At 34.5% G+C, this 24,823-nt stretch overlaps 2 protein-coding genes and 1 long non-coding RNA gene across 4 annotated transcripts in view; 2 read left to right on the top strand and 1 right to left on the bottom strand.

Annotated features, from left to right (window-relative positions):
- Positions 1 to 24,823, bottom strand: part of LOC143905202 (uncharacterized) — a 202,504-nt gene that overhangs the window by 152,068 nt on the left and 25,613 nt on the right. For both annotated transcript variants that reach the window (XR_013259140.1, XR_013259141.1), the window contains 2 exons: positions 13,663 to 14,865; positions 13,329 to 13,377 (listed from right to left, as the gene is read on the bottom strand). This is a non-coding gene — a long non-coding RNA (uncharacterized LOC143905202). The remainder of the gene's footprint in view (positions 1 to 13,328; positions 13,378 to 13,662; positions 14,866 to 24,823) is intronic.
- Positions 4,628 to 8,738, top strand: LOC143905083 (UDP-glucosyltransferase 2). Its single transcript, XM_077420218.1, is given in 6 exon segments — positions 4,628 to 5,163; positions 5,219 to 5,235; positions 5,555 to 5,985; positions 7,920 to 8,139; positions 8,338 to 8,425; positions 8,428 to 8,738. Coding segments are annotated over 6 exon segments (1,218 nt in total). The 5' UTR covers positions 4,628 to 4,893; the 3' UTR covers positions 8,620 to 8,738.
- LOC143905232 (mitochondrial sodium/calcium exchanger protein) lies at positions 17,556 to 23,989 on the top strand. The gene is made up of 8 exons (XM_077420499.1): positions 17,556 to 17,641; positions 19,290 to 19,615; positions 21,138 to 21,218; positions 21,618 to 21,737; positions 22,149 to 22,475; positions 22,919 to 23,037; positions 23,175 to 23,328; positions 23,626 to 23,989. Exons 1-8 carry the CDS (start codon positions 17,556 to 17,558, stop codon positions 23,985 to 23,987), a joined length of 1,575 nt encoding a protein of 524 aa, XP_077276625.1. The 3' UTR covers positions 23,988 to 23,989.

Raw genomic sequence — 24,823 nt, forward strand, 5'->3', positions numbered from 1 at the left:
GGACACTTCTGGACGCTAGACGTCGTCATATACCGGGGACGCTGGGGAGAAAAACGAGACCGTCTTTCCCTCCCTCGGACTTCCTTCGGCCAGCACTATCCACCGGCGGTGAAATATAACGAGCGACGAACAAAACTCTAACGAGGCTCGCGCATGGCTACCGTTTCATCACGAATATAGAAGTCGTTGGGTATTCTCCGCTCGACCGATCCTCGTTTTGCGGGCTAATTTGCCACGGCAGGTCAACCGCGCGTTTCTTCGTTCACGAACGAGATACTCGAAACGTGAACAGAGATTTTTTGCGGGCATTTTCGACGCGTTGCATTGCTGATTTGTAAAATAAATAATTATCTTGGTCGGATTTTTTTCCAGGATAATCCATATTAGATCCGCAGGGATGTTTAAATATCCTTGAGTAGTCTTGAAATAGTCGGTTTTAGTCTCTTTTAATTTTTTTGTGTCAATTGACATTTGATTTTTGTTAAAACAAATAATACCTACAAATAATATCTACTCTTTTTGAGATTGGTTTTACATAACTGTCTGAATTTCATACAACTTCCAAAAAGCCACGATTTTGTACGCTTTCTGATACATGGCACTTCGGTACCCTATGTTATCCTACCTTGCGATAAATGTTTCTGGCATGTTAAAAACCTTAGTGCATAAATAATTTATTGACTTTAAACGAGTGTGTCAGATTATTTGTCGGGCAGTGTTTCATCAGTGTTTAGTAGAAAGTCGACGACGCACTCGGTAAAGTCAGGACGAAGTTCGACCAATGGAGAGTCACGCGATGCTTGTTCTTGTATAAGCGAAGACAAAGCCATAGAAGAAGAAGAAGAAGAAGAAGAAGTGGTCGGGGGATCTGAGTAGGGAAGAGACAAGAGTGAAGGCTTTCTTATCTGAATTTCAAGTACCATGCCGTGAGAGGAACATTCGCGTCTTCTCAGAGATTTGTGGTATAACCTGTAAAACTTTTGTGACGCCATCGAGATTAATTAATGCACCGACTTAAGCGCGCTGGCGCTGTTATCTTCGAGAGGCTGTATGCAAAATAAACACACACGGTAACGAGAAAATAATATATTTGATTCCACTGAATAAAATACTAATTTTAAATAGTAAAATCGCATCAGGATCGATCCCGCCACTATTTACGATATTCAATAGCTCCGTTTTATTTTCGCCAATGATTCGCGATCATTTAGCTGGCGGTGCACGTTTCCCTAAGGCGATCAAGTATTCCACGTCGTACGGGTGCAACGATATAGTCTCTTATCTCAATTTCTAGCAGACTACAGAATGTAAGAAGTATGTTTCCTAGCGGTGGTGGTGGTAAGCCAGTTGTAGGAAACTTTCGCGATATCGTCGAGAGCTAATTAATGCGCGATGTAAGAGGGAGCAATTACCGAGTTGGCCCCATTTAATTTCGGAGGCAGAATAATTTCGAGGCTTGCTTAAGGTGGAAGTGGGTCGCGGAACGGGGCATTAGCATACGATCGTGTATGCGACATCGCGGTGCTTTTTTATCTCGCTCTTGAGAAAAAGTCACGTCTCGCTCCACCCGGCTTTCTACCGGTGTTTCCGCACGATTGCGCCGCACAAACGCTTTCCTACGTAATAAATGTTGCTGCTGCATAATGTAATTTACCATTGACATCGCTTAGGACGAGTTTATGAAAGAGCTTTGCTTTGACGATGATATTGTTAATGGCTTCGCGTTTTACTCATTGCCGCATCGCGGATTCACGTTTAGTTGCATATATTGTTAAAGCACAATCGACCTCTAGCAGAATGGTAAATTAATTAACATGAAATCCAAAATACGACGCTGTGATACGCTTGCGATATGTTATACCTATAGCTTGTTTCCTTTATATGTGTATATCGAGAGATTGCGGTATTAACATTTTAAAACTAAACCATTTATCTTCTCGTTTACAATTTCTGTAATTTATTTTATCGTACAAATTTAACATTAATTTAAATAAAATTGTAAAAAAATGCATTCGAAAGAGTTATTCATTTCTTTCTTGATATCTTTATACATAAACAAATTTCGATCTTTTCATTGGCAATAACAGGATTCTATTATATAAAAAAATAAGAATGTCTAAAAAAAGTAAGCATAAATCAATTTTTCATTGTAAAAGCTCCTTAAAAGAATTTATCACGTTGAAAAGCTCTTATATTCTGTTGAGATCTTATTTCCGTCCGTGCTACTTGAGTTCGAATTTTCGGAAAATCCAGAACGAGCGGCTTAGCGATTCTCCGCATAGGAACTTGAATGAACACGTAGGATTTTCGAACATGGATCGTAATCTGCGGGTACATAGTAGTATGGTATAGCCGTAGTTTAGTTAGTATACAGAGAAAGAAAGAAAAAGAGAGAAAGAGAAAAAGGGGAGGGAAAGAAGAAGAATACGCGAACACGTTGGAAGCAAATAAAGACGAGCATCGAAGCTAGACTGTTAGACACCTATACTGTTGCAAGGAGCTAAGTTATATCATTTCGCAAAGTTGAACGCGCTAGCGTGGCTTTACTTAAGCCCTCCTCTGGTTGCAATAACGAGTTTAACGCGCGGCTGTTGTACCAGCATGATTATCTGTCTCACGATCGGATCGAATAATCAACTCTATATAGCTATATTTAACTCTATATAGCCTTTTCGTGTTTTAGGTATTTAGAAAGATAGAAAATGTGAAAGTGTATTCCCTAGATATAACTGTATAGAATTTTTTCTCCTATATTGGTAAAAAATATTTCAAAAGTATATATATTGTATTAAGAATAAAGCATGTGTATGCGCGCGTATATATAAATTTAATGGAAGAAGATCGAGGCAAAATAAAATAAAAAATTTATGTTACCACAAGTATAGTATACTTCTCTAAATTCCTCTCTAAAATTATTAATTTTGAAATTTACTGTATTAATATATAAAATAAGAGCAACCTCTTTTTATAGACAAATTGAAAAATTTAGAAGTAATTAAAATTCGAAATAACACGCACATTTCTGCCGTAAAACGTTGGATTGTTTGTGAAATTATTTCAAATAATGATTTCAAATGTGCTTGACTCTAATTACTGTGTATTTAAAGCAATAATTATTCAAATATTAGACTGATGCATATCGCGATACATAACGTAAGCAAAATAAATTTGTGCATTACTTTAAAACATACTTTGTCGCAAAACTTCAATTGGAAAGGAATTTCCGTCAGATTATTTTTATTACTTTCCGTACTTCAACTTTGTGCAATTTATAAAATTATGCATTGATGGACTTCGTGGTATTTCTGACATTTTTTAATATTTCACATCGCAATGTGCGGGAACAATGAAAGTGCTAGTACAATGCAAAAATTTGCATATACATATAAATGAAATTCAGCAAAATACCGTTCCACTTTATGCGTTATAGTCGTGATTATTCTGTATTCGACTCTTATATAACGCTAAATGCCTTTGTAATAAATGTACATTAATATACAGTATGTACATTCTAAAAAATAAGCGAGTTAAATTAAATCGTATAATAAAAATAAAAATATTGCATCTGATGATCTTCGTTATTGATCTCTAAATTATTTTTTATTAATCACTCAATTTTGTGATTTTCTTTCAAATATTTCGTAAAAATTACAGATGTGGGAACTTTTAAAAATATTGATGAGTTATAAAAATACGTTATATTGCACAGGGCTTTTTTACCTTTGAGACGAAACTTTCCTTAAGTATTTTTCTATTGCACTGTAATATAAATAAGAATGTTATTTCAAAATGTTTAAATAAACACGAATATCTGAAATTCCAACATTTCTGGGACACATTGCATTCAATCTTGCGCAGTTTGAAACGTCGAGAAATGCGCGTGTCCATTTCGTCATTGTTCAACATTTCGAAAAACGCTCTAAATAATTCGATAAATACGGGAAACATCTCCGGATTGATACAATCAATAATACGTGCAAATTTAAATCGATAGATTTTCCAACCGGATTAAGAATGAGAATACACTTGGAACCTTTTGGATGGATGAACGGTATAAATGCTGAAATCTTTTCTTTCCCGATTCGCCTTTTATTCCCTCTGTTCCGACCCCCTCATTACACCGTTCTCATTCTCTCTGCGATGCATTTCTTAATAAATGAACCACTTTAATCTCGCGCTCGATGCTTGTAACTCACCTTCTTAATTTCATTGATGGAACAAGACAATAATAAATTCCATCTTAATATAATATTTAGTTCAAAGTTATTTAAAAATATATTAACAAATTCGCAAAATAAGACAAATAAGGCAAATAAAAATTGATTTATTAATATTATCATATCATTCTTTGTAACTGCAAAAATATGTTAAGAACAGTTACAAATATTCCAATTATGCAAAATAAATCATTATCCCATTCCAAGACATTATGCAAAATATAAAATATTTAAAGTTTGTTTTTAAAGTAAAGAGAACACAAAATAAATTATTAACAGTTATGGAAGAATTGCCACACAAAACTACTTAAAATTTGTCATGTTATATTATGACGCAGATATTAGCACATAGATATCTCTATTAATAAAATTATGAAAAATAATCAACTATAGCAAGGGTTAAACTGGTATAGTCTCATTAGGTTCGTTTTTATCTTTTTTTTCTAGGTCACAGTTTGGTGACACAAACATATAAGTGGCGTCATTATGCAGACAAGAGCGCAGTTATCCATGACTATACATATATATTACCAAGACTACGTGCATCGAAGTAGAACAATTGAATTGATCATTGTGAAAAAAGTTTAAAAAAAACCAGAAAAAGGAACGTTTTTCAGAAATTAAAGGCTTCTGTGGTAATTAATTATCCAAAGTTGACGCGTGCCCTCGACATACGATGAAGATTACGGCGACATCGTTGATCGTGAGCATCTGTTTGCTCGGTGCGGTCGATGGGGCCAGGATACTGGCGATATTTCCTTACAATGCGAAGAGTCACTACAACGTGTACGAGCCGTTACTGAAGAGACTCTCTGCGAGAGGTCAGGAGATTGTCGCGGTGACGCACTTCCCTCAGAGAATTCGTCTGGCCAACTTCACTGACCTGGACATTTCGTCCACTTTACTGTCCAGATGCACGGATATTTCCAAAATTACTGGTAGAAATTAATGTGATATTATATGATATCTATATGATATTAGCATTTTTAATGTGAGTGTAGTATGTGTCGCATAAATGGTTGAAATTCCACTCAGTGCTATTGGAATGATAAGATTACTAATTACTTTTTGCAGATAAATGCGTTATCGAAATGCCTTTTCGAAATTTTATACAATGACGTGCCTATATGCTTCGACATGATTCGACATTAATTTCATTCCTAAGTGTATGTAACAAAAACATGGACGAATATGATTACATCGATTATCGCCACAAAACGTGCCTTAAAAATTTTAAAAGATTAGTTATTAAATAAACCAACCCATGTCATATGACCAATCATGTCGTATGATTATTATCAGCTGAAAAGTTAACCGCAGATATCCTAAATCTACAGGATAATTTCCGATGAACCGAGTTATGAGATCGCGAGAAAGTACTTCGGGCACGATTTGCCCGACTTTGATGCGCTCCGGTCCAGAATATCGTTGATCCTGACGAACGGCCATCCGGCCGTGAGCGCGGCACGTCCTCTGGCACCGGGAGTTAAGGAAATCGGAGGTATTCATATTCCGGTATCGGGCCCGAAGCCACTGCCCGTGGGTCTCCAGGATTATCTGGACTCTCAGAGCAGAAACGGCGTTATTTACTTTAGTCTGGGATCGCAAATAGACACGTCCACTATACCGAACCAGGTGTTTGCCGCCCTTTACCGGGCATTCGAGCAAGTACCGCAGCAAATACTGTGGACGTGCACCAAAGAGAGAATGCCTCCGCTGCCGGGAAACGTTAAGTGCATCGGGTGGGCGCCACAGCTCTCCGTATTGTGTACGTATGGCTTTTTTGTTTCTGCGCGGGATTAAACGTCGAAAGAAGCTTATCCGCGAAGGTCACGAAAAGAGTACTTTCCCCTTCCCCTCCTCCCTCCTCCCCCTAGCATATACCAAGGAAGTTCTTGGTAATGGAGTAGATGTCGATTGAATCCTAGAAAGACGATAGAAAAAGTTTTCGAGCGTTCTGATTTCGTTCTCTTTTTCTTATCGCGCATATTCCCTTAAAATCTATGCGGAAAACAAAAGAATTTTATTAATTAACTTTCTTGACCATTTATAATAGAATCAAATTTGACTTCAGTGTAGACATTTTGAAAGATATCACAAAAGATATGCAACTTGATCTAGGTTATCACTTCTTTGATATTTATAAAATGTCATGTAAATGCCGCCGGCGGAGGGTTGGCGGAAGATCGGTGGAGGATCGGTGGAGTAGACGCCGGAATTTTTTACAACGCTATTAATTTTTCTTATTAAAGTTATCATGTAAAGGCACTCAGATATTGCAATATTTCACTCGATAATCATAATTATTTAAATTCAACTAAGATTAAAATAGATTAATTAAAAATCGCACTATTCTTAGAAGCAATAGAATTATTCTAATTTACGCAGACAAGGCTTCCTTTATTCTATGATTTATTCAAAATTTGCAGTAAGCTCGATTGCTTTCCAACCCACCGACCCACCGTCGATAGCGCTATTATACCGGCATGGTATTTGGTAACGAATCCTCATATCCACATATATGCAAAGAGAATAATGCGTATTGCCGTACCGCCGGGCGAATCATTTATTTATTACGATATCATTATCCAACGATCGCATAAAACCCATTCGAACTTTGCATTATCGCTAAATAATCCGCGGGTCAATTTTGCACGAATATTGAACGGCTTTTAATGTCCATTACAAATTTACCGTTTGTTCTTATTAAAGTAGCACGACGCGTCTATCAAGATACGCGAGGTAAATCCTCTGCAAAGATATACAAGGTGGATCGAAATGAAAAAAGGAGAACATACTGCTTTAAACTAATCGAAAAATGTGTCTGCAAAGCACAATGCTCGTATTTCAGAATCATCCCGCGTATGAAATATTCTGTAATAAATATTTATACGTACATTTTTTCTCACTCGAATACGGAAAAAACGTTTAATGACTGCGTGATTTTAAGTGGCAATTGTACAATTTCATTTCTCATACACCCTTTTATACACCAACGTTTTATGCTTTGGTAGATAATCAATTGCCTTAGAAATGCAACGGATAAAAATAATTGCATCTATATTCGCAGCATATACATATACATATCGTCCGCACAATTCATACGATCTATATTCATGTGCAGAAACACGTGATTCGCTTTGTTTTTTTTTTTTTTATCTTTTTGTGAGAGTGCCATTTGCATATACACCTGAAGGGAACAAATTATTTTCAGGTATTCACCCGTTTTTCCTCTAAACCACCGCCGCGTGACCAACGCTTTTCATGGAATTCTATTTTCGCTATATTATGCAATCAACCTCGTTATCCTTATTACGTCGTTTTATCCATTATTACGGCTTCATTTTTACGCTTAAATTTTAAACGCGCTATCCAAGAGTCATTGCCACTTGTAATGTTCTCTGCTTTAAGATAAAGGATTAAAGAAAACTATTAAAATTAGTATTTAATTAGTTATGAACTGGTATTAAACACAAAGTTTCACTTATTGTTAGTGAAGGCAAAAATGTATGTAAGCAAAATAAAAATTTAAATAAAAAATAATAATAAAAAAGAGTTGGAAAAGTTAAAAACGTGCAAGTAATTCTCATTTCCAAAAGTTAACAGTTACATTCAATCTTTGTTTGTGACTTCTTCATAACACGATGCAAATATGTACCACAACAAAGATAATAAATAACCTTTTATCGTAAATATGTATAGGTCATCCAAATACGCGGTTGCTAATCAATCACGGAGGACTGCTCGGATTACAAGAAGCGATTTACTGCGGGATACCGATTTTAGGAATACCTCTTTTCGGGGATCACCATTTAAACATGGCCTACGTCGTGGAGAAGGAACTGGCATTGCAACTGGATTTGCAACAGTTCTCGTACGAACGTTTCTCGAGCAGTTTGAACAAAATATTATCGAACAAGAGGTAAAGTTCGATTTCTAAAGAATCAAGATTTTTATATTACAGAATATTTATCGCACAATTGGTGCACAGAGCGATATTCCTTGTTAGACGATTTTGTTCATTGTATGTTATAATAATTGTGTGTCGATTAACAAAGTACGTACTTCTATCTATACCTATACTTGCTATTAATATTATTTAATTTGCTTGTTTTTGCAGTTATACGGAAATGGCACAAAAGGCTTCCTTTCAATTCAGAGATCGTCTGATGCCGCCAGTGGAAGAAGCTGTATATTGGGTAGAACACGCACAATTCGTTACAATCCGGATTTTTTAAAAACAAGTGCCACAGAGTTAACGTGGTATCAATATTTGGTGTTAGATGTTGCTTTAATAATAATATCCGTTATAGTTTTTGTACTTTGGTTAATTTGTAAGTTACTTGGTCTATTATTCTCTAAGAAAAAAATAAGCATCGCTATCGATAAAAAAACAAAATAATTTTGCACGCACATAATATGTAAAACATTTATCTCTATAAAAATAAGTTATTAAATAAACTATTGCGAAGTATATATATATGTATAATATTATACATATAAATTAATTATTATTGCAATTTAATTTTGCTGAAGGCCCTTTGTTAAATTTTGGAGATAATAAATTTCTATATTTAAAACTTTCATAGATTACTAAAAATTCTTCTAATTTTATATTATGTTTGGTGTGTTTTGTGCGTATCGATTAACTCCATTGAAGTGTTAAAAACCCTAATAATTTATAAAAGAGAAAAAAAGTTATCGACACCGCAGACACCTATCGATACCATCTGCTTGAATGAGTAGGTAGAACCTATCAAGCATCTGTTGCAACAAGTTATTGGGAGTCTGTCGGTAATTGTCAGGAACGACCGTAATCTCAGATTAATTGAACCTCTCCCTCGTTACTAGAAATCCTGATATAGCTTAACATAGCTCGACAAAAACTAAAGAAGACAGCTGAGACACTATTTTTTACACAGTAGAGAAAGACGATGACGACGAAATTAAATTTCTACAAATTTAAAATACAAAGGAATTCAATCTATTTCATCTCTGTAAAATACAAATATAATGAAATTATATATTTACTTGCAATCAATGCGAATAAATTATATCTTCCAAAAATCATGATTTAAACTTGTATCCGTATAAGGTATTTTATTTTATTAAAAAGCAATACATATATATTTATTTGAAATTATCAGTTGAGTTTTTCTGACCCGATCTAACCGCGATGTATCCGTCGCTTTTAGCTTTTATCTCGAATATATAACCGCCCCGAGTGAAGCGGAATAGTGCAACTGACAAAAATACCAGAATGCGATTTATTCATTCTTTTGCACGGAAATATTATTAAACAAACCATCGTGCTGTATCGTATTTACTGGTGTGACTACGTAACCATATGACGTGAGATTTTAAACAGATGTTTAGCACGATAATTAAATAAATTTCCACAATAACATTTATTTTTGTATAAAAACGGACTCTTCGAAAATAAGATACATAGATTCATGAAAAAGATTCTTCGCTTTTTTTTTTAAACGACCGATTCAATTGAGACAAATTGCATCGTTATTTTAACATTTACAACGAGTCTTTGTTTTATCTCTGGTATGAATTATTCTCCAAAACACACGGCAAACGACTCGAACGTAACTGAGTGTGTACACTCGCACATACTCGGTTTCAGCAACACAATGGCGGCACGCCGTTACATTAATTGTAAGAGTCATCTTATACTACGGAAAGAAGCTTTTGCATATTCCAGCCTTATATCACTCACGCGCTTTATTATAAATTTGCAGGCGGCACAGAGAGAGCCAAAACAGGAAACCGGAAAAGCCAAGCGAGCGCGCTCGTAGGGAGAATAAAAGCGCAGTATAAATTGGGGTAAAGCCGTTGGCTCCTTTGTGCCTTCTGTGAATGCAATTCAATAAAGTGTTTAGAGCGAAAGCAGCACAAAAGAAGTCTGGCGATAAATGACAATTTGCTGAAGTTGGCAATTACGGTGAAGTACGCTGCTGCTGAAAGGTGGGCTTAATGGAAAGTTGTTAGGAAGTAGGCAACAATAAAAGATAGACTGATAGAGAGACGTCAGCCCTCTATGATTTTTTTCCAGGGTAATTTGCGCGGTCAAGTTGTTCGCTAGAGTAACTTATGTGCAATTTTACGCTAAAATAACAAATCCCTTGTAAACCCAATTTATTATAATTCTCATTAAACTATTTGAGACCTGTCCAACTCAGTTGATTTATCGTTTTTGCGAACTAATCTTGTATGAACTAGATGTATGAAGCTAAGGTTTCCCGTTGACGCTAAAATACAAGCTATAACTTTCAGACACTGATACGAAAGCGTGACGATCGTGGTGCAGAGTTAGTTGTGCGGTTGTTCTAGTGAGTCGAAGATCCGAGTTCAAATTTGAACAAAATCGTCGGTTTTTATTCGATCGTCACCTCTCGGAAGAAAGAGACAACCCATCGAGAGTTTCTTGCTATAAACGTCCCTCTATAATTATATAATCCTTTTTACTATCTTTTCCGTTTTGAAAAAAGTAGAAAAGTTATGATCACCCACCCGAAAAGACAGTTGCCCTACTTATCCAGAATATGATAGTATGTCTACCTAAATGATGATAACATGTCTATCTATCTAGATGATGATAGTACGTCTATATATATCTATCTAAATTATAATGCCAATTTACTCACTTTACATCGATTCATCGATTATAACACAGATATGTTGTTTTGGCAGTTACGTGTACGTGATTTATAAGGAGTGCTACACTGAAAAAAAAAATATTCAGAAAAAAAATATTTATTTAGATTGTTGCCAAGAGCTTATTTACTTAATATAATACACATATTTTTTTTTATTTAGAATTAGATATTTTTACTTAATTTAAATAAAAATATTTAATTCTGAATAAAAAAAAAATATGTGTATTATATTAAGTAAATAAGCTCTTGGCAACAATCTAAATAAATGTTTTTTGGATCTAAATATTTTTTTCTTTTTTCAGTGTAAGATTAGATTCAACAGGATTCATAATGACGTTCTCGCGATCATCCGAGGTATAAAAAAGTTACGCAAATCAGGATATTATTTTGGGAATGATAGATATTTAAATCAATGGCATTATATATGTATAGATATAATTGCGTGTAATAAATTCCGCTGTATGAAGATTCTTTAGGCCAGATCGAACTTACCTTTCGTTGATCCTGGCCACACATACTGACTGTTTTTCAACCAAAGAGTGACATGAAAGAAAGAAACTTCTTCTATTGCCCGTTATCATTGCCGACTTATCATTGCCAGCTTATCATTGTCAATAGAAGAGCGTAAGCTCTATTGTTACTCACGCGCGTCGATATCATATCGCGATGCTTTATAACAAAAAGTAATTAATCAAATGAGAATATTAATTCAAAAAAATTGCTTTAATTTTCCAAAAATATTACGTTTACGAATTATACAATACTTTAATGCAGAAAGAATATTTAAAAATTACGCGTTTCTTTGGGACACAAGTAATTTTCATTCAAATCATTTAAATGTTATACTTATGATAAAAAGAAAGAACAATATCAAGATGTATTTCGCGAATACCGAAAATTGAACTTTTCGAATATAAACGGATATATGTATAAACATTTAAAAAATAATGAAAATTGTAGAATGCGAATTTAAAAAATTAAAAACTCATCTTTAACATCGTCACTATCGACATTCAAATATGACTTCGTATAATCCATCGTTACTCAACGAAAGTATCTCAGACGAGAAATGCGACATGAATAATGTGAGATCCAAAAGGAAAAATACATTCCCTTCACAATTAATATCGCTGTCGTTTTTTTTTCGTACAATATATATATATATATTCACAAATTTAAATATTAATAAATATATCTCGTTTGTTCATATAGTCTTAAAAGTATTTTGATGTGATATATTAAAAATATATATTATTTTGAATTAAAATATTTTTTCGATTAATACAAAACACTGATTTATCCTAAGATAATTTCTTAGCTTATCTAAAAGATTCTTCTGTTCCGCGTCAAAATATTTATAAGATCTCACATCATATATAATTTTGCGCTTTATCTAAACCCAATTTACCAGTTAATATATATATGGATAGGTAACAAAAAAATTAAATTAAAAAATTGGCGCTTTGAATATCTTTTATAAAAATATAGCTTTATAAATATGCTATATATAAATATAGCTTTATAAAAATAAATATTAATAATTAATAATCATTAAAACGTGTTTTTGATCAAATAAAGTAAATGCAATACGTATTGCATAAGTAAAATATTTTTAGTTTCATATTTGCGTATATGTATATATATACTTATATATATTATATATATCTATAGTATATTGAAGAAATTTCTATGGATGTACATATATTGCATTCGTACGCCAATTTATATAATATTTAATCTTGGAATAAAATATTTGGAAAAAAAAGAAAAGAAAACACAGCAGTGTTAGCTATATTTCCACAACTTTTTCTCCATCTAAGATAAGTATCCGTTATAATAAATTTTTTTGTTTTTTACCTTCATTATTCCTGAGAAATAAGTGTTATTAATAAAACTTTATTGGTAAAAATTGATCAAAACTTTTATATTTTAAAACTATCAATGTCTTATTTTTGGTATACTATTATTTCATCTTTTTCTATTTATTAATATTAATTTAAGCAATATATTAGTCCTAAAAACAAATTAAAAAATTTAATAATCTATCAAACATTATTAATTTAATATAAAATTTCTAATTGTAAAATAAGACACCAGAATGATGTACAATATAATAAGTAATACGCCGATATAGCTCGACGCGAATCAATAAATTCTACTTTGTAAGCTCTATATATGTATGAGTACTTGCGAGTATATCCTCAAGCAAAGTACACAATAAATTGGCAAATAAAGAAAAATTATTCCAAGAGTAAATATTTATCTCAAATTAATTAACCTATCCATTTTTTAAGGCAATGGATCTATGAGATGTAATATTGATTTGTACTCATTATACTTTAATTTAAAATTTTACAGGTATTCAGATCTATGTATTTGATGTATATGTAAAGAAAGTATCATAGATCCATGACCTCAATAAAAAAATTTATTTGTCACTCACCGACCGATGCGCAACGAGCGGAGTTATCAGTTACGTAGCTACGATGATGCTATAACACAAAAGATTCAAATTAAAACAGCGTTCAAAATTATTCATATTTAATAAAATAATTCTTGTGCGCGTCAAGCTATTTATTCATCTCTCAATTCGATAATTACTAGTATAATTATATTTTACGTTATTTTTTATATTATATTATAAATTTTTCGAAAAAGATCTTTACAAAAACAAATTTTGATAAAACTTTAAACTCTTTTTTTTTCAATCATTATTTGTAAATTATTAAAATTAAAAAAAAAAAAAAAAATTTAGGCAGGCAAGAAATTGTACTCACCCCAAGGTTGCTCCGCTGAAGCCCGATGCCTCTCCCAGACCTCCTCCTCCTCTGAGAGGCTAACCTCTCGGGTTAGGTCCGGGTTGCCAGCTCCCTCGATGCCCGACACAAATCCACCGACACCACACGTAAACGCGGATAACTATAATCGCGCGATATTTAATACACCCCCGAAAACGTAATGCTCGATTTTGTCCGTTGAAAAATCGCCCGCGATAACCACATTATCTCGACGCGTTCAGAGCCGGACAACTGACTCGATTTGCCCGATTAAGGACTTAGCCCCGCGTAGCCAGTTGAATAGTGTTCGACAGAGAGAAGAGAGATCCTCGAAAAGTAGAAAGCGAGCTCTCTACAATGAGGATCATCTCCCCTCGCCACCGACACGTCATGGTAGCACCCTTCCACGCACAGTGAAGTCAAATGATCTGGGCAGTTCTTGTTATGCGATCCCGGCACCTTTCCGCTCAAAGACCACGCACGAGACAGCCGTCACGTCTGAGAACGTGGAAATTAACGCAGTTATATGCTAATTATAAAAAAAACGATATTTTACGCGACGATCCCGAAACGCGAATTAACGCTCGATTATTTCCGCGATAACCGCGTTATCTCGACGCGTTCAGAGCCGGACAACTGACTCGATTTGCCCGATTAAGGACTTTTCCCTGCGTGGCCAGTTGAATAATGTTCGACAGAGAAAAGAGAGATCCTCGAAAAGTAGAAAGCGAGCTTTCTACAATGAGGATCATCTCCCCTCGCCACCGACACGTCATGGTAGCACCCTTCCACGCACAGTGAAGTCATATGATCTGGGCAGTTCTTGTTATGCGATCCCGGCACCTTTCCGCTCAAGGACCACGCACGAGACAGCCGTCACGTCTGAGAACGTGGAAATTGACGCAGTTATATGCTATTTATTAAAATCGCGAGACGGTATTCCGGATAATCCAACGACTTTAAACGGCGTTCTCGAAAATGCGACGACTTCGAGCGGCACTCCAATAAATGCGACGATTTTGATTGTTTTATACCCGAAAATTCGACGACTTAGAACGGCACTCCCGAAAATACAACGGTTTTAATTGACGTACCCGAAAATGCGACGACTTCGAACGGTACTTTCGTAAATGCGACGCGACGAACCATTTATACAATCGACGACGATTAAGCTTCCGTGTTCTTCGGTAAGTACGAAATAGCCTGTAAAAGATAAAATACATTTTTCTAGCAATTATCGCCAAATAATCATCATATAAAATTAAATCATGTATTATTAAACATGCAAAAGCAGTTTTTTCCTTCTCTCTTAATCTGAATCAGTGAAAAGTCATTAGAATGACATACTTTAGACTGATATCAGTAAATAGTCAATGCGCCACTCCAGTAACTTTTCACTGATTCAGATTTAGAGAGTTCAGGAGTAAGGTATATATTATACAATATACATATATATATATCATATCCGCATACCTTTAGGTTGGTACACTAAGGTAAGACAGATAGGAATAAAAGTAGTAAAAATACGTGAGAATTGTGCTATAGGGTAACTCCGGTATTTACGCCGCGCAGAGATTTACGTTGCAGAAATGTCAGAAAAAATAGAAGAAATGAAGTATTTGCTCGCAATCACTCTGTTATGTGCCTTTATTTCTATATCTCAAAATTAAAGTTGTTTTTATAAATTTTAAGTAATTTATGTATTTATAAAAAATAAGTAATTTATTCTATCGCTTAATAAAGTTCTGTTACATGTAAAGGTTCAATAATGATCTAAGTGAACAATGATGTATCAATTTTAATTGACTCTATTTTATAGCTCCCTCTATTTTATGCAGCCTTGTATGCACATACAATAAATCAACGGATAATAATTATTTCAGAATTAAACATTACTGCTCTGTCCTGGTTTATCCACATTTCAAAAAACAACAAAGAACCCCACACAACTCTTATGGAAAGATTTCAGTGAAATTGGCCTAAACTTCGGAAATAAATAGTTTATCTAATGCTGATCAAAAGTCACAATGCAAGGGCAAGGTTCACAATAATGAACCGTTTAGGCACTATCAGCGTTCAAAAGTAAAATAAAGTGTTATTTCAGTACTATTGTGGGGCAATTGATTACAATGTATTATTCGATATACAATGTACAATACGCTTCAAACTTCAACTTCATAGACTATTATCACACATTAAATTTAATATTTATTAAAAAAAAAAAAAACAAAGTCTGTCTTTTATATATGTAGTAAAATCTATAGTGCCGTTCGGCGTTAAATTGTAAATCCTATATATTTGATACAGATATATGTAGAAGGAATCGACGCTTCGAAATCGAAGCAATATGATTAGGAATGATGAATAATGCGATAATATAATGCGCGCCTGTCTGACGCACCGTTAGTTTTTATTTAAATGACTTAAATCTCTTTTTCGATCTTTAATCATATAAAATGGAAAATTTTTAATATTTTTTGTAATTATTTTAATGTTAATTAATAGCACATAATACAAGTTTAGTTAAAACTTGGTGAAGAATATCTGATGGAACATTGGAAAATCCAAAATTACCGGTATAATGCTTCGGTCATTAATACATTTTATTGATGTATGTATTACACGCATACGTTTTAAACACCGAGAGAGTACAATATTGTACAATAACAATATCAGTTTCTAGCCCGTGAATTATCGTTAATGAGCATTTCGCGAGAAATAGTTTACACGTTGTTTTCTATGTTTGAGCAGTGTTTTCGCGTAAAACCGTGATAACAACTGTGAAAGTTCTTGGTTGCTCGTAGCAAATATAATCAACTGATACTGGTTTGCGACACGTCATTGAATTTTCATTATCCGTAAACTGACAATAATATCGAATAAGTGTCGATATAATATCGCGCGCTGAATGACAGCGTATCCGTTTTGCGGAGAGGTTTCCTTCCGTGCTCGTTACACAACGTTTCTTTTTTTCATTGTGGGCAGAAATGGGACGAAATGACAAAACGGATGCTCTGTATCTAATGAGGCTCTCGTTGCTATCACAGATGAGTGCGGATGAGTTGAGTATACCCATTCACTCTCACGTCGTCGTCGAGTAGCGACATGGCATTCTTGAATGCGCTCTCCTGTTGTCAAGAGAAACTGACGATTGTATGACATTTTTTTCACGAAGAAAGACATGTTGCATCGCTGACATTTCTATCTAATTGCAATTGAAGATTAATTTGCAAATGTTTTTGGAATTATATCAGATTTGAATAATTTAATTGGGGCTTGTACTTAATATTGTCTTTTATGTTGCTTTACAAACGAAATCAGAAGGACCAGTGTCTTAGATTAATAATGTCTTACATTATATTGTAACGTTCATTAAATTTCCTTGCATTGATGAGTACACCGACTGTTCTATTTCGCGTGTGTGTGTCATTGTTATGAATTCTCTTTATGTGTGCTTCATATTGAATTTACGTTTTGAACTGCGCTACGTATACGTATGTGACAGCTTTCTGTCTATATCGCTTGAAGTTTCGCTCGCTTCTGCTTGAATAGGCAACGATCGAGCGGATCCGTGAAAGGCAAATACACAAAATATAGGTTACGTATCGCTTCGTTGCGCTTTTATGCTCTTCGAACATGAGGTCGCAAATATCGAGCTCTTTTTTAAGACACGGGCATCTGCCCATACGGGAGGTGAATTGTTATCGACGTCTCTTCCAGTTTGCGTTCTCGTCGAGCTCCTCGTCGAATCTTTTTTTCAGGATGATTGCTCGTACGTTTGGCAAGTTTCCGCCGCGGAACGTTGCGAGTGGGTGAGGAACACCGAAGACTGCTATTCAGACTCGGTGATTCAGTATACAGTACTGTTATTCTGCTACTTCAGATCTGAAGACATGGCGCTGTTTGCTGGCGGCTTGGCCCTCGTACTTTTCTGGCTACTCTATTTATTCTTAATTTTGGGGACCACAGCGGATAATTTGTAAGTTGACTTACGCTGGTACTCGTCATCGGATATATTTGTAGATTATTGATTGGCAGAAAGTATAATTTTCGATGAAATTTTGCGTATATTATTTATCGCGATGCATTTATGTAAAAAATAAAATAAATTAAGCAAAGTGATAAATAAATATAAAATATATTTGTAAAATTATTATTTTTGATAATGCTCAATTATAAATGCAAATTATGAGAACACGTAAGCGCAAGTAACAATGGAACTGCGCCTTTTCTTAGTACCGAAAAAACGTGTTACCATCTACAAAATATAGATGATTACATAACTACAAAACGAATTTTGACTTCTGGCAACTAACCAAGCCAATAACCGAAAGATTCATGCTTCCCCGTATTTCAACCGTCTACGTTCTATGGAGCGGTTTCTTTCAACGTGATAAGCGAAGGTTTCTGTATTCTTTCGAGTTATACAAATATCAGGGAAAAATGGCAGGTTGCCATGTTTGTAAGAGGCGCATCCAACAACAGTTTCGCGGAATCCCGAAAATATTTAATATATATATCTGTATTCCAATAAATCGATATTATTTTGATATATTTTTTAATTCGTTAAATTATATGAAGTTACAAGAATTTATCATCATAATATGTTGTTCAAGATTAACATGCATTGCGTAATATAAAATGCTAACTACATAATATGAATTTATAACGCGATGTACTAAATTGCAAAACATATATATATATTCGATCGCTTTTGCTTTTATACGTTGGCAATCATCTTCCAAATCCCTGAAATCTTTAAAGATCGCTAAAGCTTTCCTCGAATTTATTTTGCTGTGTTTAATGGTAAAAAATATGACGGTATTTATGTTACCAAGTTTGTGTTGGAGTTCAGCTTTGATGTGTAACCAGTATAATAGTTAAAACTCAGTTAAGAGGGTAAATTTACTTTCTTGTAAATAACATACTCTCTGCGTGCGGTAAAATAGCGAATGCTAAATGTATACGAGGTTAGTTGAATATGTGCATCTCAAACGAGCGTTATTCAAAAGTCGCTTTCTTTCCAAGTCAACTGCTTCACATATCTTACTAGAGTTCCATTACTAGAGTCGTTATACATATAATCATCATTATACTAAACATAGAAATCGCTGTTTATATATACACATTTTGATGTTATGACCGAAATATTATTTTGTAATAAGTTGAATGAGTTATATACGGCAAAATAATTCAAAAAAATATGGAAAAAGAATATAACAAAAAAAGCGAATTATATATATATATATATATATAATAAATTTAATAAAACGTTAATAAAGTTTAATAAGTAGAGAAAAAAGAATTTTGATCTTTTTTCCTAATTTATAAGCTATATAAATGATATATGTATAATGACATTTATTATGCACGTATATGTAGCATAAAATTAAACAAACCGATAAACCATACACTATAAAAAAAAATTATAAAAAAAATATACGTTATAATTCCGAAAGTAAGAAAGGTTCATTTAAATGTTTAAATAAAAAATCTACAATATTTTAAGTTTTCAAGACCATTTTTGGTTCTTTTGTCGATCTATTAATGAATTACGGCATAAATACTAAAATACTTTAGACATAAATAGTTCCCATAAATGATTCATTACGACGTTTTCATTCCAGTTTTTGCCCAGCATTGGCAGTAATAGCCAGTGTAATGCATCTATCGGATAGCATAGCAGGAGTGACGATATTGGCATTCGGAAACGGCGCGCCTGACATCTTCACGTCCCTCGTGTCGAGAGGCGACGAAGCGATAATAATGTTCACCGAATTAATCGGCGCAGGTGTCTTCGTGACCTCGATGATTGCCGGTTCCGTCGCGATAACTAAGTCTTTTAAAGTTTCGCTCAGATCCCTCGCGAGGGACGCCTGTTTTTATATCGTTTCCGTATGCTGGATAAGCTACGTAGTGTGGGACGAGATGGTTTACCTCTGGGAGGCTATAAGTACGTCTATACTATCTTTATTTAAATTCGATAAGCTAGTATTGGTCGACTCTTTCTCCCCCGTCGCAATATATGCTACATTCTGTATTTGTCATTTAGATACTAATCGATTATCATACATACACATTCATGAATAGATTAAAAATAAGCGTAAATTATTTCTTTTTTTTTCGTTAATTTTATCGATTTTTATAACCATTAATTTACAAATTGACAAAAAATTGTAACAAGCACAATCATTGAAGAAAAATAATTGTGAAAAAGATATTAAAAGAAAGATTGCAATAGCTTTCTGTGTTCATACCATTATCAAATGTTATCGATTATTTTCTTATATGTATAAGAGAAGATATGGAGAAATACGATTAATTATTATTCGTACTCGAATATGCTAGTGCCAATTATTTAAACAATACCCAATACCCAACAATACCCAATATATAATACCCAAATAGAATAAATATATAATCTCGACTGTTCTGTCCTATGTCAATTGAACAGATGATTAACTCATGTTGGGTAATAACTTCCATAAACCCTACTTAAGCTGATATCTGCAAACTATTGACAGATGACTGAAAAATTATGCATGCATTATAATATTATATACTATATTATTAAACATTATATTAAATACTAAACTGCATAATTAAATGCTAAGCAAAGTGATTAAACTGTGATATTAATTTTGCTACAGTAAGCATCGGAATTATAGAATATTTGGCAAAATTTATTAATATTTCGCACACCGAATCGGTTACGTCATGAGCGGAAAAGTTTATCTGCGGGAAGCCATAAGTGGTTTCATTCTGAAATAACGATAATTCTTCGACGAATTTAATTAAGCTACGCCGCAGTCTCTCTCTCCACCATCTGCCTGGTGGGGCTTGCAATATGACTGTCGATGAATTTTTGCGGGATTCCACGGCAAGGAATTCGTTTCACCGAGAAAACAGGGATTATTGTTGCAATGGATAAAATCCATGGAAATAATCTTGCGCCCGAACAAAGCGGCACAGAACGGAGGCTATTATTAAGTCACGTATAAAGCCATTGAATATCAGGATTCATTTTTTCATACCGCGTGCCGCGATAGTAAATAGACAAACAGACAGAAATTCAATTTTTATTTATCTGAATCGGTGTATCTCAAACTTTTCCAGGCCATCGCTTTCCACATTCCAGGCTTTATACATTTAAATTGTATTAAATCATTTCTTAGTTTCATTTATTTTTATTTAACAGCAAAAGTATTCAAGTATGTGTATCTATTTATTATTTGCTTCATTATAAGAATTCTTAAAATGGATTCCAGCACCGGCATTATTTCTTTTCTGTTCGTATATTAAAAAGAAAGGGGTAATTAAGATCTTTTTTCTTCAATTAAGAAAAAGGCGGATATCACGTTTTTTTGCGTAATATTATGTGGACCATTCATTATCCCAGCGGTATGTGTGAGAGAAATAACTCTGCGAGCCAAGCGACATTAGCGCTTTTTAATGCTGATAAATTTTAATTGCAGGCTTTATTCTGGTCTACATACTGTTCATTGTGGCGGTCGTGATAATGCAGGTGTATGACACCAGAGAGGAAACTCTGAAAAGTACGTTGTGGATTCTTCGATTCACGCAAGAGACTTTTAATATTTATCTCAAACAATGACAGTTGTAGAACTTCGAAAACACTCATAACTTTCAAAAAGTACATAAGTTTAGATTAACAATGTTTCTCACAAATGTAAATAAAATTATACTCGTCTCTCTGCGAGAGTCTAATTCACGCGGATAGATATATTCCCGAGATATCTCTATGCCCGAAATTTTATGATCAGTGTGCTTTCGAGAACTATTTCTATTCTAAAACGAGAAATATCTCTTTTCATAACCCATGAATTCGCTGCGATGTGAAAAAGATGACTAGCTCCTTCCTTATCGCTAACAGAAAATTTTCACCATACTAAGTATCGATCTCCTTTCCTGAGAACATTCTTATGTACTTTCAGCCAGGATCCCAAGTGTGCCCGATCCAGACGTCCTGCATACTTACTTGGTGAACAGAGACACAGGCGCCATTCCCAAGATTCCCGGTAGAAGCCGACCTTTTGGCTTACATGCCAAGCTAGGTACCAAGCGTCGTTTTTACGACTCATCGCACATATCCTTGTCTTTGGCTCTTTTGAATTTTTCAATAAATCAAATTTTTTTCCGGAACGATGCGTTTTTTCGTTATGCGGAAATATTGTGTTTTCGCTCGTATGCGAACTCGTAATATATAATTCGTCTCAGTTATTTAATAATCGCTTTAATCACAGATGTTGGCACGTTTAGTTCATATTTGCAATTAAATACGTACAATAAATATTTTTAATATACGAAAGTGGAATAAATATCTAATATTTATTCTATTTTTGATATTTAAAATCGAAGTCCTTAAATATATAATATTGTAAATTTAGTTTACTCTTGTTTTAAAATTTTTATATATGACTTACTTCCAATATTACTATATACTTATATACGTTTGTATGAGGCAGATATCGCAATTGCCACGGAATTACAGAGAGCCAAGCTACGGGGTGAATCCGTCCAGCTAAGCCCGGAAATTAGTGAGTACGTTTCCGACCGTCCGAAAGGTTTTTTTAGAGAATTTTTGTACGATGTCAATCCGATCAGCGAAGAAGATTGGAAGAAATCAAATAAATTGTTTAAGATCGTTTTGATTGTACGTTCACCCGCCATGTTACTACTGCAGCTGTTTATACCGGTTGTAAATCCTACCGTCGAAAAACAAGGCTGGTCAAAGCTATTAAATTGCTTCCAGTTATGCGTGACGCCTACGATAGCACTATTTTTATTAAATGGTTAGTTTTATTTATCCATACTGCTTATAACGATATATTCAATTATTTTAAATCGCGTATTTCAATAACAAGCTATTCGAGATAAGTTTATCCATTATTTAATCTGACGCAGACTTAAAAAAGTTTTAACTTAACAGTTATATATATTTCTTAAAAAGTTATTCAAAATAGAAAATAAAAAATATAGCCAGAATTAATTTTTGTTTAAATATTAAAGACTGCGGCTTATTACTTTTTAATATTTCTTCCGCGCATTCTTTTTTCGTGAATAATTTTCCATGATATAACAGAAATATTCTCCATAACGTCCTTCATTGCAAAACAATGGTAGATGCTAAATTCAGACAAGCAGTCAATAACACATAATTGTCGTATCGACACTTGACGGCATAACGGTCGGTACCGCATTCAACTTCAATTTCATTTTAACTATTTTATTGCAGTTTGGCAAACGACTTTTGGCAATTTGCCGGTGACGCCGATATTCCTCGTTGCCGGTACCGTAATTGGTGTAATTGTATTTCTAACGACGCACGTGGATCGTGTACCAAAGTTCCATAATGTGAGTACTTTTCTTTCCTCCTCCGCCTTGTGCGGATGGTCGGAGTTTCTTAAGTGTTTGCGACATTCAAGGATATGAGAAAAACCATATTCAGCAGTTTATCAATAAGCAAACACGCAACATTAACAATATTCCAGGTCTTTGCATTTTTGGGATTTCTAGCTGCTATGTTGACGGTTTATCTGGTGGCCGGTGAGGTCATGGCGGTACTCCAATGCATAGGATACGCATGCAGTATATCTGACGCTATGTTGGGCATCACATTTCTTGCGTGGGGAAACAGCATCGGAGGTAAGCCGTGTGAGAAATGTTTTGATTAAGGTAAAGTAGTTGAAGATAGTGTATGCGGTAACCGAAAATATACAGTCAACAAGATCGTACTTTCTTAAATTGACTTTCCAAATGCGACGAAAAAAACGATATAACATAAACCGCAATAATCGTGACATTACGACATTTTTCGATAATTATATCTCTTTAAAGCTTCAAGTTAATGCTTCGTTTGGTTTGTTAATAATATAACGTAATAATATAATGTAAATTTTGTGTTTACATTGAAATATTTATATAAGCTAATTCATTGGTCAGATCTCATATCGAACGTCGCTATCGCCAGACGGGGATTTCCACGCATGGGATATGCAGCCTGCTTCGGCGGGCCAATGTTTAACACCCTACTGGGACTTGGGCTGACTTATGGCATCGCCGCCGCCACTGATCCTGAACAACAGACGAAGATCAGGATCAGCGATATGGCACCCGGTTGCCTAGCTTTTCTCCTGTGCTCACTAGTGGCCACAATAATTTACCTAAACATCACGGGAGCTACCGTACGTCGCTCTTATGGCGGTCTTTTATATTCAATTTACTTTGCTTTCATTCTCATACAATTTTTAAGCGAATTTCACGTTATACATCCCCTCGGCACTGATCACAGACCCGACGTATAAGGCTAATACTATCTACGATATTTAACGTATTGCTTTTTGTTGTTACACCATTATGTATATAAATGCAAAATAATAAAAGGTTTATTTTAATTATTTGAAAATCATCGCCTACTTTCTTCTATTTTTGCAACGTTAATGTTGCAAGATAAGGTAAAAGAGTAAAGAGTAAAGAGTAAAGAGTAAAAAATATGGAAGAGCGTTTCTCTCTCATGAATTATGTTAAATGAGTCAAGATTATATGGATACAGGCAGAGATGCATTTTTAACATGGGGCGGAAGGCGAGCTTCGTAGGAAAACGTTTGGGCACCGGATATATACGCGGAGGAAAAGGCGGGCAGGCGAGCGACGTCAGGTCGTTTTTAGACATTTCCCTGGAGAGAACGAGATGTCCCGTTTCCGACCGAAACCGGTTAGTATGGCCACCATAACGCCGAAACGGAAACCACAAGTCATGAGGCGGTTAGGAGTTTTGGTACGCGTCAGTTTTAAATTTTACATCGCGCCGTACATCATGGTAACCTCGAGTGCTATACAGACCTTCGTAATTGAATCCGTTATTAGGTGAGGGACACAGTTCCTACGTGCAAACATTTCTTACACAACGTTTCTCATTTTCTTTATTCAAACGCAATAAAAGAAGGGAACGTTAAATTATTTTTATCCTTTTACAACTGCTTTCTCTTATACGTGTATACTCTTTTAATCGATCATGGAGGGTGTCCCACTTTTACATTGTCTAGAAATATTTTCTCTTTGACAAATTTATAGCCGATTATTCTCTTCAACGGAAATATCGAGTCTCTCATCCGTAGTTTTTTTTTTCAGAATAATTAAT

The sequence above is a fragment of the Temnothorax americanus genome, unplaced genomic scaffold, assembly GCF_048541705.1.
Source record: "Temnothorax americanus isolate GAGA-0224 unplaced genomic scaffold, ASM4854170v1 Scaffold6, whole genome shotgun sequence".
Taxonomy (NCBI): domain Eukaryota; kingdom Metazoa; phylum Arthropoda; class Insecta; order Hymenoptera; family Formicidae; genus Temnothorax; species Temnothorax americanus.

Bases quoted from the DNA above. Each gene is read 5' to 3' on its own strand.
- LOC143905232 (XM_077420499.1), top strand. From the start codon at position 17,556: ATGGCGCTGTTTGCTGGCGGCTTGGCCCTCGTACTTTTCTGGCTACTC. The intron at 21,738-22,148 runs GTACCAAGCGTC...TGTATGAGGCAG, and splicing joins TGGCTTACATGCCAAGCTAG to ATATCGCAATTGCCACGGAA. The intron at 23,329-23,625 runs GTAAGCCGTGTG...TTCATTGGTCAG, and splicing joins GTGGGGAAACAGCATCGGAG to ATCTCATATCGAACGTCGCT.